At 50.9% G+C, this 12,171-nt stretch overlaps 4 protein-coding genes across 4 annotated transcripts; 3 read left to right on the top strand and 1 right to left on the bottom strand.

Moving 5' to 3' along the window:
• Positions 1–50: 50 nt before the first annotated feature.
• Positions 51–7,469, top strand: N7473_003793 (type II myosin; the record flags this gene model as incomplete). The annotated part of the gene is made up of 5 exons (XM_057149733.1): positions 51–488; positions 545–688; positions 752–936; positions 996–6,984; positions 7,038–7,469. The coding sequence occupies 5 exons, from the start codon at positions 51–53 to the stop codon at positions 7,467–7,469; spliced, it is 7,188 nt and encodes a 2,395-aa protein (XP_057013387.1).
• An 842-nt stretch (positions 7,470–8,311) lies between these two features.
• N7473_003792 (uncharacterized protein) lies at positions 8,312–9,204 on the top strand (the record flags this gene model as incomplete). The annotated part of the gene is made up of 4 exons (XM_057149732.1): positions 8,312–8,517; positions 8,565–8,662; positions 8,708–8,859; positions 9,109–9,204. The coding sequence occupies 4 exons, from the start codon at positions 8,312–8,314 to the stop codon at positions 9,202–9,204; spliced, it is 552 nt and encodes a 183-aa protein (XP_057013386.1).
• A 790-nt stretch (positions 9,205–9,994) lies between these two features.
• Positions 9,995–10,850, top strand: N7473_003791 (pre-mRNA-splicing factor ISY1; the record flags this gene model as incomplete). Its single annotated transcript, XM_057149731.1, has 2 exons — positions 9,995–9,997; positions 10,095–10,850. The coding sequence occupies 2 exons, from the start codon at positions 9,995–9,997 to the stop codon at positions 10,848–10,850; spliced, it is 759 nt and encodes a 252-aa protein (XP_057013385.1).
• Positions 10,851–11,054: 204 nt separating this feature from the next.
• Positions 11,055–12,141, bottom strand: N7473_003790 (putative GTPase MTG1; the record flags this gene model as incomplete). The annotated part of the gene is made up of 2 exons (XM_057149730.1): positions 11,055–11,816; positions 11,878–12,141. 2 exons carry the CDS (start codon positions 12,139–12,141, stop codon positions 11,055–11,057), a joined length of 1,026 nt encoding a protein of 341 aa, XP_057013384.1.
• Between the last annotated feature and the right edge of the window lie 30 nt (positions 12,142–12,171).

The raw sequence follows: 12,171 nt of genomic DNA, 5'->3' as shown, positions 1-12,171 counted from the left end.
GGGAATCTACTGTCCCCTCGAATAATGTGCTATTGAAACAACCCGCCGACATGCTCCCCTCTCAACTCAACAGCTCGCCCAAGCGCGCCAACCCATTCGGGCGCTCATCCCCGTCACCGGCACCACAGTCACAACCACGGCCTAAATCTGCCATCATAAGTCCGTCACATGGATTAGAGTCGGCAAGAGGACATCTTCGCAACGCATCAGTCTCACAAATCACAACCAATCGATCTCCAGCATCCATAAGTCGCCAACGGTCAAACTCAGTACGCAACAATGCATCGTCAGGAACATTTGCGCCGAGCTTTATCAAGTCGGAAGAGCTGCGACGGGGCGCGGACCAGATTCGCGGACTAGAGGGTGAGAATGACTTCTCTGGAAACAAATACGTGTGGTTGCGCGATGCTGAAAAAGCATTCGTGCGCGGGCTCGTATTGGAGGAATTAGAAGGAGGACGTCTGCTAGTCCAGACCGACGACGGCGAGGTAGGAGCGGTCTCTACTTTTGCGCGGCCCTCGATCAGGACTGACCTCGCCGATAGCAGCGGGATGTGGATGCCGACCAGGTTGACAAGGTCAACCCGGCCAAGTTTGACAAGGCAGACGATATGGCGGAACTGACCCATTTGAACGAAGCCTCTGTGGTTCACAACCTGCATACCAGATACCAATCCGACTTGATTTACGTCAGTATCCGTTGACAAGGGACATTCAATTCGCGCCCCAGTACTAATGCCAATGGTTGATAGACATATTCTGGGCTTTTCCTGGTGACAATCAACCCATACTGCCCTCTGCCGATCTACACGAACGAGTATGTGAAAATGTACAAGGGTCGTGGAAGGGAAGAGACCCGGCCACATATTTTCGCGATGGCAGATGAGGCATTCCGCAACCTTGTGGAGGAAGGAGAAAACCAAAGTATTCTTGTGACGTAAGTATCACTTTCATCCAAATCCGCTTTTCGGGACTAACCTGACCGGCTATAATTAGTGGTGAATCTGGTGCGGGTAAAACCGAGAACACCAAGAAGGTCATTCAATACCTGGCAGCTGTCGCAACTTCTGATACACCGTATGGCCGGTCAGGAACAAAGCAGCTATCGAACTTGTCTCAGCAGATCCTTCGCGCCAATCCCATTCTCGAAGCCTTTGGAAACGCGCAAACAGTCCGCAATCATAACTCTTCTCGCTTCGGCAAATTCATTCGAATTGAATTCTCTCGTTCCGGACAGATATGCGGCGCATGGATTGACTGGTATCTGCTTGAAAAGTCACGAGTTGTTAAGCCCAACTCTAACGAGCGAAACTATCACATTTTTTATCAGTTGCTCCAAGGTGCAGATCGGTCCACTCGAGAAAGGTTGTTGCTCCAAGATCTCCAGATCGAGGACTTTGCGTACACGAAGGATGGCAATGATTCGATTGTCGGGGTTTCCGATAGGGACGAGTGGAACTCGCTCATCGAGGCCTTCCATGTCATGAATTTCTCGGAGGAGGACCAGCTCTGCATCTTGCGCACCATCGCTGCTGTGCTCCACCTTGGCAATGTCACCGTGGCCAAGGAGAGTATTCGCGCCGACCAAGCTGCTCTGGCCCCCGATGGTTACGCCAGCGTGGAGAAGGCCTGTCGACTTTTGGGCATTCGCGCCGAACCTTTTGTCAAGGGCTTGCTGCACCCGAGAGTGAAGGCTGGTCGTGAGTGGGTTGAGAAAGTACAGACTCCGGATCAGGTGCGCCTCGCTTTGGATGCTTTGTCTAAGGGTATCTACGAACGTGGCTTTGGTGATTTGGTCACCCGCATCAACAACCAGCTTGGTCGCTCCGTGACCGACGATAACTACTTCATAGGTGTGCTCGATATTGCTGGCTTCGAAATTTTTGAGAACAACAGTTTCGAGCAACTCTGCATCAACTACACCAACGAGAAGCTCCAGCAGTTCTTCAATCACCACATGTTTGTTCTCGAGCAAGAAGAATACGCTCGGGAGCAGATTGAGTGGCAGTTCATTGACTTTGGCAAAGACTTGCAGCCCACCATTGATCTGATTGAGCTAACCAACCCGATTGGTATCTTCTCTTGCCTTGATGAAGACTGTGTGATGCCTAAAGCAACGGACAAGTCGTTTACTGAGAAACTTCATTCCCTCTGGGATCGAAAGACTCCTAAATACCGCTCCTCTCGCCTGAATCAGGGTTTCATTCTCACCCACTATGCGGCCGAGGTCGAGTATACGACACACGACTGGTTGGAGAAGAACAAGGACCCCATGAATGACAATATCACCCGTCTCCTCGCGGCATCCGAGGATCAACACGTTGCGAACCTGTTCGCAGATTGTGCCGACCCTGAAGAAGGTAGTGATTATCCTCGAAGCCGAGTCAAGAAGGGCCTGTTCCGAACGGTCGCCCAAAGACACAAAGAACAGCTCTCCAGTCTTATGATGCAGCTTCACTCCACTCATCCCCATTTCGTGCGTTGTATTCTACCAAATCACAAGAAACGCCCAAAGATGTTGCACGCTCCATTGGTCTTGGATCAACTCCGGTGCAATGGTGTCCTTGAGGGCATCAGAATTGCCAGGACTGGCTTCCCCAATCGGCTTCCGTTCGCAGAATTCCGCCAACGATATGAGGTATTGTGCCAGAATATGCCGAAGGGTTATTTGGAGGGTCAGAGTGCAGCGCGAACCATGCTGGAGAAGCTTGGCATGGACAGAGCCTGGTACCGTGTTGGACGCACCAAGGTGTTCTTCCGGGCAGGTGTCCTGGCCGACCTAGAGGAAAAGCGAGACCAGCTCATCCGAACTATCATGACCCGCTTCCAGTCTCTCGCTCGCGGTTTTGTTCAGCGGCGCATCTCCAACAAGCGTCTGTACCGTGCTGAAGCAACCCGCATCATCCAGCAAAATTTCCACTCCTACCTTGAGCTCAAGAGTAGCCCGTGGTGGTGCCTCTTTTCCAGGATGAAACCTCTACTCGGCGATACACGGACGGCAAAGGAAGTTAAAAAGAGAGACGATAAGATCAAGGAGCTTGAGATGAAGATGAAGCAGGAGCTCTCCGACCGACACAAACTCGACGAGGAAAGACGACGCACCGAGATCGAGATTCACAAGATCCAGCAGACCCTGGAAAGTGAACGTGCGCTGGCGCTCGACAAAGAGGAGATCTTCAGGCGTCTCCAAGACCGTGAAGGCGAACTTGCCGAGAAACTTTCCGAGGCTATTGCTGATCAAGAGAAGCTAGAAGAGCAACTTGATGACCTGGTTGATGCGAAGAAAAAGACTGATGAGCAATTGCAACTGCGAATCACGCAGCTTGAGCAGGCCGGTCTGATCATCCAGAAACTCGAGTCCGAGAAGAACGGCCTGCAAGCTCGGTTGGAGGAACTCGATGCTCGACTCGCCGGGATGGAGGGACAATTCTCTGGGAAAGATGGTCAAATTCAGGAGCTTGGTCAGGAGATCAAGATGCTCCAGAGCCACCTCAGCCTTAAGGATCGCAAACTTCATGAACTAGAGGCCAAGCTGTTGAAGACAGACCAGGATCTTGACGTCAAACTTGCCAACACTTCCAAAGAACTCGACAAGACGAAGAAGCAGCTTCGCGACACCGTGACTGAAAATCAATCGATTCGCCAACAAATCACCGATCTCTCCGCCACGACGACCAGTTATGAAGACCTCCTCCGTCGCAAGGAAAGCGAAATGGCTGTCCTCCGCAATGACTTGAAGAAGCACGACGAAGATAGACGAAGCATGGAGGCTGAGAAGAAGTCTCTTACTACCCGACACGATACAATGCAGGCACGTCTTCGTGAGATTCAGGCCGAGCGAGACGCTATGCGATCTGAAAAGACCCAGCTTGAACGAGAAGCTGCAGATGTTAAGCGATTACTTGAAGAGAAGAGATCTGAAGACGCCGAAGCCGGGGAGAGTAGGAAGTTGTTGGAACAGCAAGTCCACGACCTCAAGTCTCAACTCTTCCAGGCCGAAGCAGACCTCAGCCGAGAGCGGCAATCCCGGGACGATGTTCAGATGCTTGCTGAGCATAACCTCGCTGATTTGACTGAGAAGTACAACTCGCTCAACGAGTCTAAGATTGAGATTGAAAAGGAGATGTACATCCAACAGGACAGCCTCCGTCGTGCTACCGAAGCACGAGTTGCGGCCGAGAAGTCAAGGAAAGAGCTACAAGCCGAGCTGATCAAGCTTCGTGAAAGATTCACGGCTGTCGAAAATGCCCGCTTGAATGCGGAGGCTGAAATTGAACACAAGCTCAAGAATCAATCCGAGGAGCGTATCTTGAGTATGCGTACAGAACTTGAGGAGAAAATGCAACTCCTTGAAGATCTTGAGGCAGAGCGATATCAGCTTTCGGTCCGGGTGCAAGAGTTAGAAGATGCCATCTCCGAATCCGACAATTTCCGTCTGCGCCATGACCAACACAAAGAACGTCTTGAAAGAGAACTTGTCACTTTGAAGGGCCGACTCACAGCCTCTGAAAACGATAATCGTGCTCTTCTCACCAAGATCCAGCAAAAGAATCTTGACATTGCTCGCTCGAATTCCAAGGCAAGCGATAGTAATCGTCTTCGACTTGCCAATTTCCAAAAGGAAAAGACCAGGATTGAGGAGGAGAACAAGAAGCTCCAGAAGCAGCTGGGAGATTCGCAGCTTACAATCACTTCTCTTGAGAAGCAAAAGGAGAAGCTGTCTTTGAGCCTGGAGGATCTTAATCATGAAGTCAACCGGGAGCACAAGAACAGTCGCAATGCCGAGAAAGCTGCATCCACTGCGAACCTTCAACTCGCGGAGGCCAATCGGAACCTTGAAAACGAACGGCAGCTGCGAGGCCAGGCCCAGGCAAACACTCGACAAATGCAAGGCTCTCTGGACAGAGCCAACAAAGAGATTGAGGACCTCCATCGCCAATTGATTCTCTTGCATAGAGTCTTTGAACCCGAGGCGTCTGAGCCCACCAAATCCTGGGAGGCTGTCCAGCCACATTTGTCGAAACAAGTCGATCTGGCCCAGGTGCTTGACACTGTACAACACAAGCTTCAAGTCACAGAGGAGAAGTACACACGTGCTGAAAGCCAACTCGCAGAGATGCGTCGCCGTCATGCAGACGAGATGAAGGAGCTTGACTCGAGGTACTCTTCTTCAAAGCGCGCATTGCTTGAAGAGATTGATCAGAATGAAGTGGCCAACACCCGCGCCCCTACACACTTCCGCAAAAATTCTGAGAATGCCCTTAAGAGAATTTCGAACCCCTCGACACCAAACCGACGATACAACAACGTGTACGAGGGTGCAAACGACTCCGCTCGATCCGACCGAACGGTTGATACCGTGGGCTACCAGCGACGGATGGACACCGCAGCGGAAATTGAGGAGCTCCAGAACAAGCTTCAAATGACTGAGATGCAGAACAAGCATCTTCAGAGCCAGCTCCAGCAGTCAACCCCAGCCCGAGACATTTGGCAGGACGACAGCCCATCGATCCGTCGCATGCAACTCTTGGAGCGTGAAAACGGTCGCCTTCATGGCCAGCTTGACGATTCAGCCAAGAAGGTCTCGGCTTTGGAACGAAGCATTCGTTCTGGGGAGCTGTCTCTTCGCGATGTCCAGGCTAAGTCTCACGAGGAGCTGTTTGACCTGATCAATTCCCAGGAGCAGTCTCGTCGATCTTTGCTCAAGGTTCACAATGATGCTTTGGCTGATTTCAGCGATGCGAAGTCACAATACGAAAAGCTCAAGCGCAGCAGGGCCACCCTTGAAGTTGAGGTCCGAGACGCCCGGTCTGAAGCCCAGGAGCTTCAAGCAGCCAGAGAACAAGACCTTGCCAGTCGCAACCAGCTTCTTCAAGAGTTTTCCGACCTGCACATTCGCTTGGATGCTGAGACATCACGCAATGCTGATCTTGAGTCGAGCCTGAGCCTTTTCAAGAGTCGTGCTGACGAGTACTTCAGCAAGCTCGAGCAAGCCGAAATTGCGGTCTTGAAGGCCTCTCGCGCTGAGCAATTTGCCAAGTCTCGATGCCAGGAGGCTGAGGACACCTGTGCACAGATCATGTCTGAGCGGAAGGAGATGGATGCTCTTGTAGAGGACCTGCAACGCCAGACGCAGTCCTTGGAAGCCCGCATGGAGGACCAAGAGGCAGAACTACAAGGTGCCTTGCAAGCTAAGCAGCGCCTCCAGAATGAGCTCGAGGACTACCGCAACCAGCGGGCTATTGACATCGAGGACAAGGAAACCTCGATGGAACAGACCCGGCAGAAGTACCAGCGCGAGTTCTCGACCATTAATGGTGAGCTCGAGATGGAGCGTGAGCGGTTACTCAACGTCCGCGGAGAGAACTCGCGGCTGCGCGAAGAGCTCGAGGATCTTCGAAGCAAATGGGACAACGAGGTACTCAACAGCTCCACTTGGGCCAAGGAGAAAGCGCGCCTGGAGCTCGTCATGCAGGACATTACCAACTCTCGTGATGAGGCTACCACTGCACACAGTGAGGCTCAGGCTAAGGTGGTGTCTCTCCTATCTCAGGTGCGAACACTTCGCACCTCCGTTGATGATGTCACGGCCGAGCGTGACTTGCTTCTGAAGGACAAGAAGATGCTTGAAGGTCGCCTGGCCGAGGCCGGTGAACGTCTTGAGGACCTGGCAAAGGGTGAAAGCCCCTCCATGCGGAACGCTGCCAGCATGGACCGCGAACTTCTTGAGCTCAAATCGAAGCTTGCGCAGCAGGAAGATGTTTCTTCCGCGGCGGTTGGCAAGATGCGTCGCGCTGACGCCCTCGCCACTGAAATGCAGAAGGAACTTACTGCCGAGCGCGAAACCAATGCTCAGCTGTTCAAGGAGAAGGCTGGTCTTGAAAAACAACTGAAGGAGGTGCAGCTCCGCTGCGTGGATTTGGAGACCAAGGGCTATTCTTCCGGTAGCCAAGATGTCCGATTCTTGCACAAGCGCATCAAGGAGGTAAGCTCAACCAACTCCTTTATTTCAAATGTCTAATTACTAACTCATTATAGCTGGAAACTCACCTTGAAGAGCAGGAGAGCAAGCACACTGCTGAGCAGCGCTCTCTCCGCAATGTTGATCGTACCGTCAAGGACCTCCAATCCCAGATCGATCGGCGGGACAAGATGAACTCCCAGCTCAACGATGAGGTCAACAAGGCTCGGGATAGGATTGAAAGGCTCCTCAAGAATATCGAGGAACTCCAGCAAGGAGATACCGAGACGCAGCTGCAAACTCGTCGCGCAGAGCGTGATCTTCGTGAGGAGCGCGAGAAGGTACTGATCCTGGAGCGGGAGTTGGAAAACTGGAAAGCCAGGAACACCACTGTTGTCCGCGCCCCCATGCCAGCGCTCAGCGAGACAGGCAGTCGACGGGGCAGTGCTGTGTATGGCTATGACACGACGCCCCAGCGGAAGCCCAGCAACACTAAGGGCTTCCTGTGAATATGATTGAGGGGATGAATGATGTGTATGAAGTGGAACTAGGAGTTGCTATTATGGTTTTGATTCGCTTTCTTTTCCTATTCTCTTGCGGTTGGTGTAAATGTGCATCTCAGAGGAATACTTTGTTTTTTATCTTTTGAATGTGGATTGTCTTGTCCATAATGCTTGAATGACGGTATGTCTTTCCGCTCTGGGGGTGTATGTATTGGAAGGCTCCCTTGCTTTTGCATTTTGTTGTGTGGTTGTGGGTGGGAGTAAATATGCTCGCTGGTTAGAACTTGACTATCTAAGTTACGAGAAGAATTATGAAATTGAATCGTCACTTTATTAATCCTGTACGCTCTCGCTGTCTCTGGAAATTGATAATGACAATCGAATATGATAATGTTCTGTCCCTATTAGAACCGCCCTACAGACTATGGGAGAGGTTTTACAAGGTTCTGCATCTTGGAATCAGGCATTAACATCTTATTTAGGGAACACTAGCCATATCCACTGACAATGATTGCCAGGCCGTAAAAGGAAGCTTTCTTGCTGGTTTTCGGTTATAAGGGTGTCTAGGAATTTTGCGGCTTTCTCACCGGGCTCTCTACTCTGACCGGGCGTACGCCTGTCAAATGTTTCTTTCTGGCTTTCTAGCAGTCCCTTCTCACTTCCTTCCCTGCGTTTACCCTGGATTACAGGTAGCAAACCGAGAAATTTGGAGCGTTGATCATGCATCCTGACACAGGGACTCTAGCTTGTTTCCAGTATAAATGATCAAAGACCGCTGGCTCCTCACCAACGACTCCATACCCCCGGCCTGAACTACCGCTTAACTCATTCTACTTACCCTATCCACCATGGACAGTATTGGCCAGGCAAAGCCCAATGCTGAACAAGAAGAGGTAGTGAAGCCGGGGCGGTTGCATCAACTTCCTCTTCCAGCAGAGCTAGAATCCCTGGAGAGTCACGATCTCGAGAAACTTGAGAAGGGTCTAGTACGCAGGTTGGATAGCTGTTTACTTCCAGCTGTAGTTATTCTTTTCTTGATGAATATTCTCAACCGGTTAGTAACTCCTTCGCAGTTTTGCTACATTGTGCTTGCATTTCTAGGAATAATGTCGCAAATGCAAAGATCGCTGGCCTACCCAAGACGTCGGGAATAACGAATACCCAGTACAATACTTGTTTTATGATTTTCTATGTTGGCTGTTAGTCTCAAAATCCAGTTCTTCCACCCTGCTCACACCTTCTAGATATTATCACTCAGCTTCCATCCAATCTGGTGATCACTAAAGTGAAGCCTTCGGTCTACATTGGTGTCGTCACAGCGGCATGGGGTATTGTCTCCATGTGTCAGGCCTTCACGCACAATTTCGCGGGGCTGTTCGTCTCCTCTTTATACTTGGTTTGGTAGAAGGGTCATTTTTGCCTGGAGTATTTTTCCTTATGTCTTGCTGGTACAAGAGATCCGAACTACCCCCTCGTATTGCATTGCTGTATGGTGCGAATATGCTAGATAGCGCATTCGGCGGGTTGATTGCGGCGGGTATTGTCGCACGGATGGAGGGAAAGATGGGTAGACCAGCTTGGATGAGTATTCCTGTAAAATACTACCGTAGTTAAGGGACTGTTTATTAATTATTGATGCTCCTAGGAATGGCTTTTTATCATTGAGGGGTCAATGACTGTTGTCATTGCACTTCTTGTGATCCCTTTTATCCCAGACTACTTCCCCCTCGATTCCATATGAATGCAATCGTGTTCGTGTTTGCCCAGATGCACACAAATCCTTTCTTCGGAGGGCTCCCTCATCGTGACATAGGTAGTATCGTACCATCTATTTCCCACGTGTTGCTATTCCTCAATCCGGCAGTTACTGGGCTAGCTTACCATGCCTTTATCTACGAGCGCGTTCTGCCTGACAGTGTGGACTCTTCCTCTATTTTCAGTCTTGTGGGGCTTGCTGGGCAGTACATGATGTATCTCATCCTGGCTCTCAAATGGATTACGACAGCTCCCATCCCGTGGGAAAAGGCGATTTCTGGCTCTGTTCCCTTACCTGGCTTGTGGTTCTTTTACAACCTCTTTGGGTGGATAATCGTGGAAAACACCGTCTTTGCGGGGATAAATGGGAATCTATTCCGCGTTGCGCGGAACAAGTGAAAGAACAAGGCTGTATGCGATGATCGAGAGAAAGGCCGAGACGAACCTTTGCTTGGCCCCGTGTGGTGGGAGACCGAAATGGCTATAGTACCATCCCAGACCTGTACAATTCAATTATTGAAATTTTATTGCGTAAAGAGAGGCATAAGGCTTTTTTGATGGAAAACAATCACAATCATACTCTGTCTAGAATGTAGTAACTACTGTAGTTTGTAGAATCTGCTCTCGTGCCCGTTTGGAGTGGGCCACGTGATAGCCGCGGCGGCAATTGACGCCGAACCTCATCCGCAACTGTCAAGCTTCAGATTTCTACTTCGGACTTTTCCCACCATCTCTGACAAACCTCCCTGGGTTGCCGACCTTGCCTGTCTATCAAAATGGTAAGTCTCATTGTCTTCAGCTAGGCCTCCTTCTTGCCCCCAATCCCTCGAGATCTTGCGACCGAGATTGCTAATCCCAACCCCCCGCCATGAACAGGCTCGCAACAGTGAAAAGGCCCAGTCCATGCTGTTCCGCTTCCGGGCGCAACAAGCAGCGGATATGGGAATCATTGATATAGGACGGACACGACGACCCAAAGCTATTACAAGTGTCGACTCGATCCCGACGTGCGAGCGCTGGCGCGGCCAGGTCCTGAAAGAAATCTCCCGCAAAGTCTCGCGCATTCAAGAGCCCAGTCTCAGTGACTACCAGATCCGCGATCTCAATGATGAAATCAACAAACTTATGCGGGAGAAATGGGCCTGGGAAATGCAAATCCGCAACCTGGGCGGACCGAACTACATGCGCGGGTCTGGTCGGGTCTATGACGATGAAGGGCGAGAGATCCCCGGTGGAGGAAAGGGCTATCGATATTTCGGCCGCGCGAGGGAATTGCCCGGTGTGAAGGAGATGTTTGAGGCGGCGGCTCGCCGGGGGAGAGGTCCGCCCGAGGAGGAAGAAGGAGGGGGAACTGGTCGTGGTGGAGACATCGCAACGAAGAAGGTCAATGCCAATTATTTTGGATATGGCCTGGATGAGGAGGATGGTACACTATTGGCCTACGAGAAACAAAAGGAAAAGGAGGCCGTGGAGCACCTGCGATCCCAGGGTGACGATGACGTCGAGGATGGCTGGGAGTCGTTACCTGGAGATGCTGGTGATGGTGTGGAATGGCGACTACCCTCGCTAGAGGAGGTGCAAGAAGAGCTGGTCAATCGGCGACGACAAAGGCTTCTAGAGAAGATCTCCTGATCTTCTACCACTGCATTTGGTGTGGAGGTGTTCTTCATGTTTTCTCTTTCCCAGTGTTTCGGCGTTTAGGGGCTGCTTCTGCAAAATATTCACCTGTTCGGCATTATCCAATCATTCTTTCATGAGACTTCGCTTCCTATGGTTCAAAAGATATACCTCAGCCATTTACCAAACATGGTCCCTTTCATTATATTGTACATTGGATTAAGAGGAGTTGCTAGTATTTACATCTGGCTTGTTCTTCCGAGTTGTCCTCTCGACTTTCAACGCCTGTGACATACTCAAACGTACAGTCTGTTCGGGATCATCTCGCCGCCGTTGCTCGGCCTCCAAGTCATCGAGTATGAATCGACCAAGGTCGCCCGCCCGCCACTTCTGAATAAAGTGCAGTGCTGCACTGTCTATGTTGGGTATCCCACCTTTTCCTAGTAGTCCCGTCTGTCGCGCAAAGCTCTCAAGCAACGGCATGACTTCGTTGGTAGGCTCAGACCAACGCTTGTACGCCTGCGTATCATGCAAGTTGATCTGATAGAGCAAATAATCGACGAGGGTGACGGGTGAGATGACTGCGTCTTTAACACAGCCGCAAAGTGCCAGCTTAAGCATATTGTCTGCGTCTGGAACATAGGGCATGAAAACACCTGGTGTATCAAGCACGTAGACATGGGACCCGCTCTCTCGCTCGATGATCTTCACCGGGCTGGCGATCTTCCGTGTGATACCAGGCTGGCCTCCTGTTCTCAAGGCCTTTGCCTTACCCACGCCAAAGTTCCGAAGGTGGTTGATCAAAGTCGATTTTCCAATGTTGGGCATGCCAACTACCAATACTCGACATCCCACGAGCTTATCTGGTGCTTCGGCATCGTCTCGGAGGTGTCGAATGATTTGAGTGACATCGGAGCGGGAGGACGAACTAACGAAGAACACGGCGCTCTTCGGATCAAAGCTTCGTACTTTTTTCTCTATCTATATTCCAGAAGAGATTAGATATACATCAATAACCTAAACTTCACTCCACACTACTCACGAGCTTCTGCGTAGGCGATTGTGGAATGCTGCCAAGGTCTCTCTTCGTGTACACGACCAGTCGTCTTTTGTTTCCCAGTGCCTCCTCAAACAAAGGGTTGATAGATGTAACAGGTGCCCGGTAATCCCGGCATTCGACGACATAGTCGATTGTAGATAGCATGTTCTTCATCTTGCTCAGTCCAGCCCGGTGATGTCCTAGGAAGTAGGACCTCGGAATAGCCCCGTAGTGGGGAAACACCTGACGTGGTATGAATTGCGCCATTTCTGAGTGCTTTGCAGTCCTTAACTTGGT

The sequence above is a fragment of the Penicillium subrubescens genome (genome assembly GCF_028828155.1).
Source record: "Penicillium subrubescens strain IBT 31985 chromosome Unknown utg000002l_segment0_segment0, whole genome shotgun sequence".
NCBI lineage: Eukaryota > Fungi > Ascomycota > Eurotiomycetes > Eurotiales > Aspergillaceae > Penicillium > Penicillium subrubescens.
Note: the sequence above shows the minus strand (reverse complement) of the source record. Positions and strands in the feature narration are given on the sequence as shown.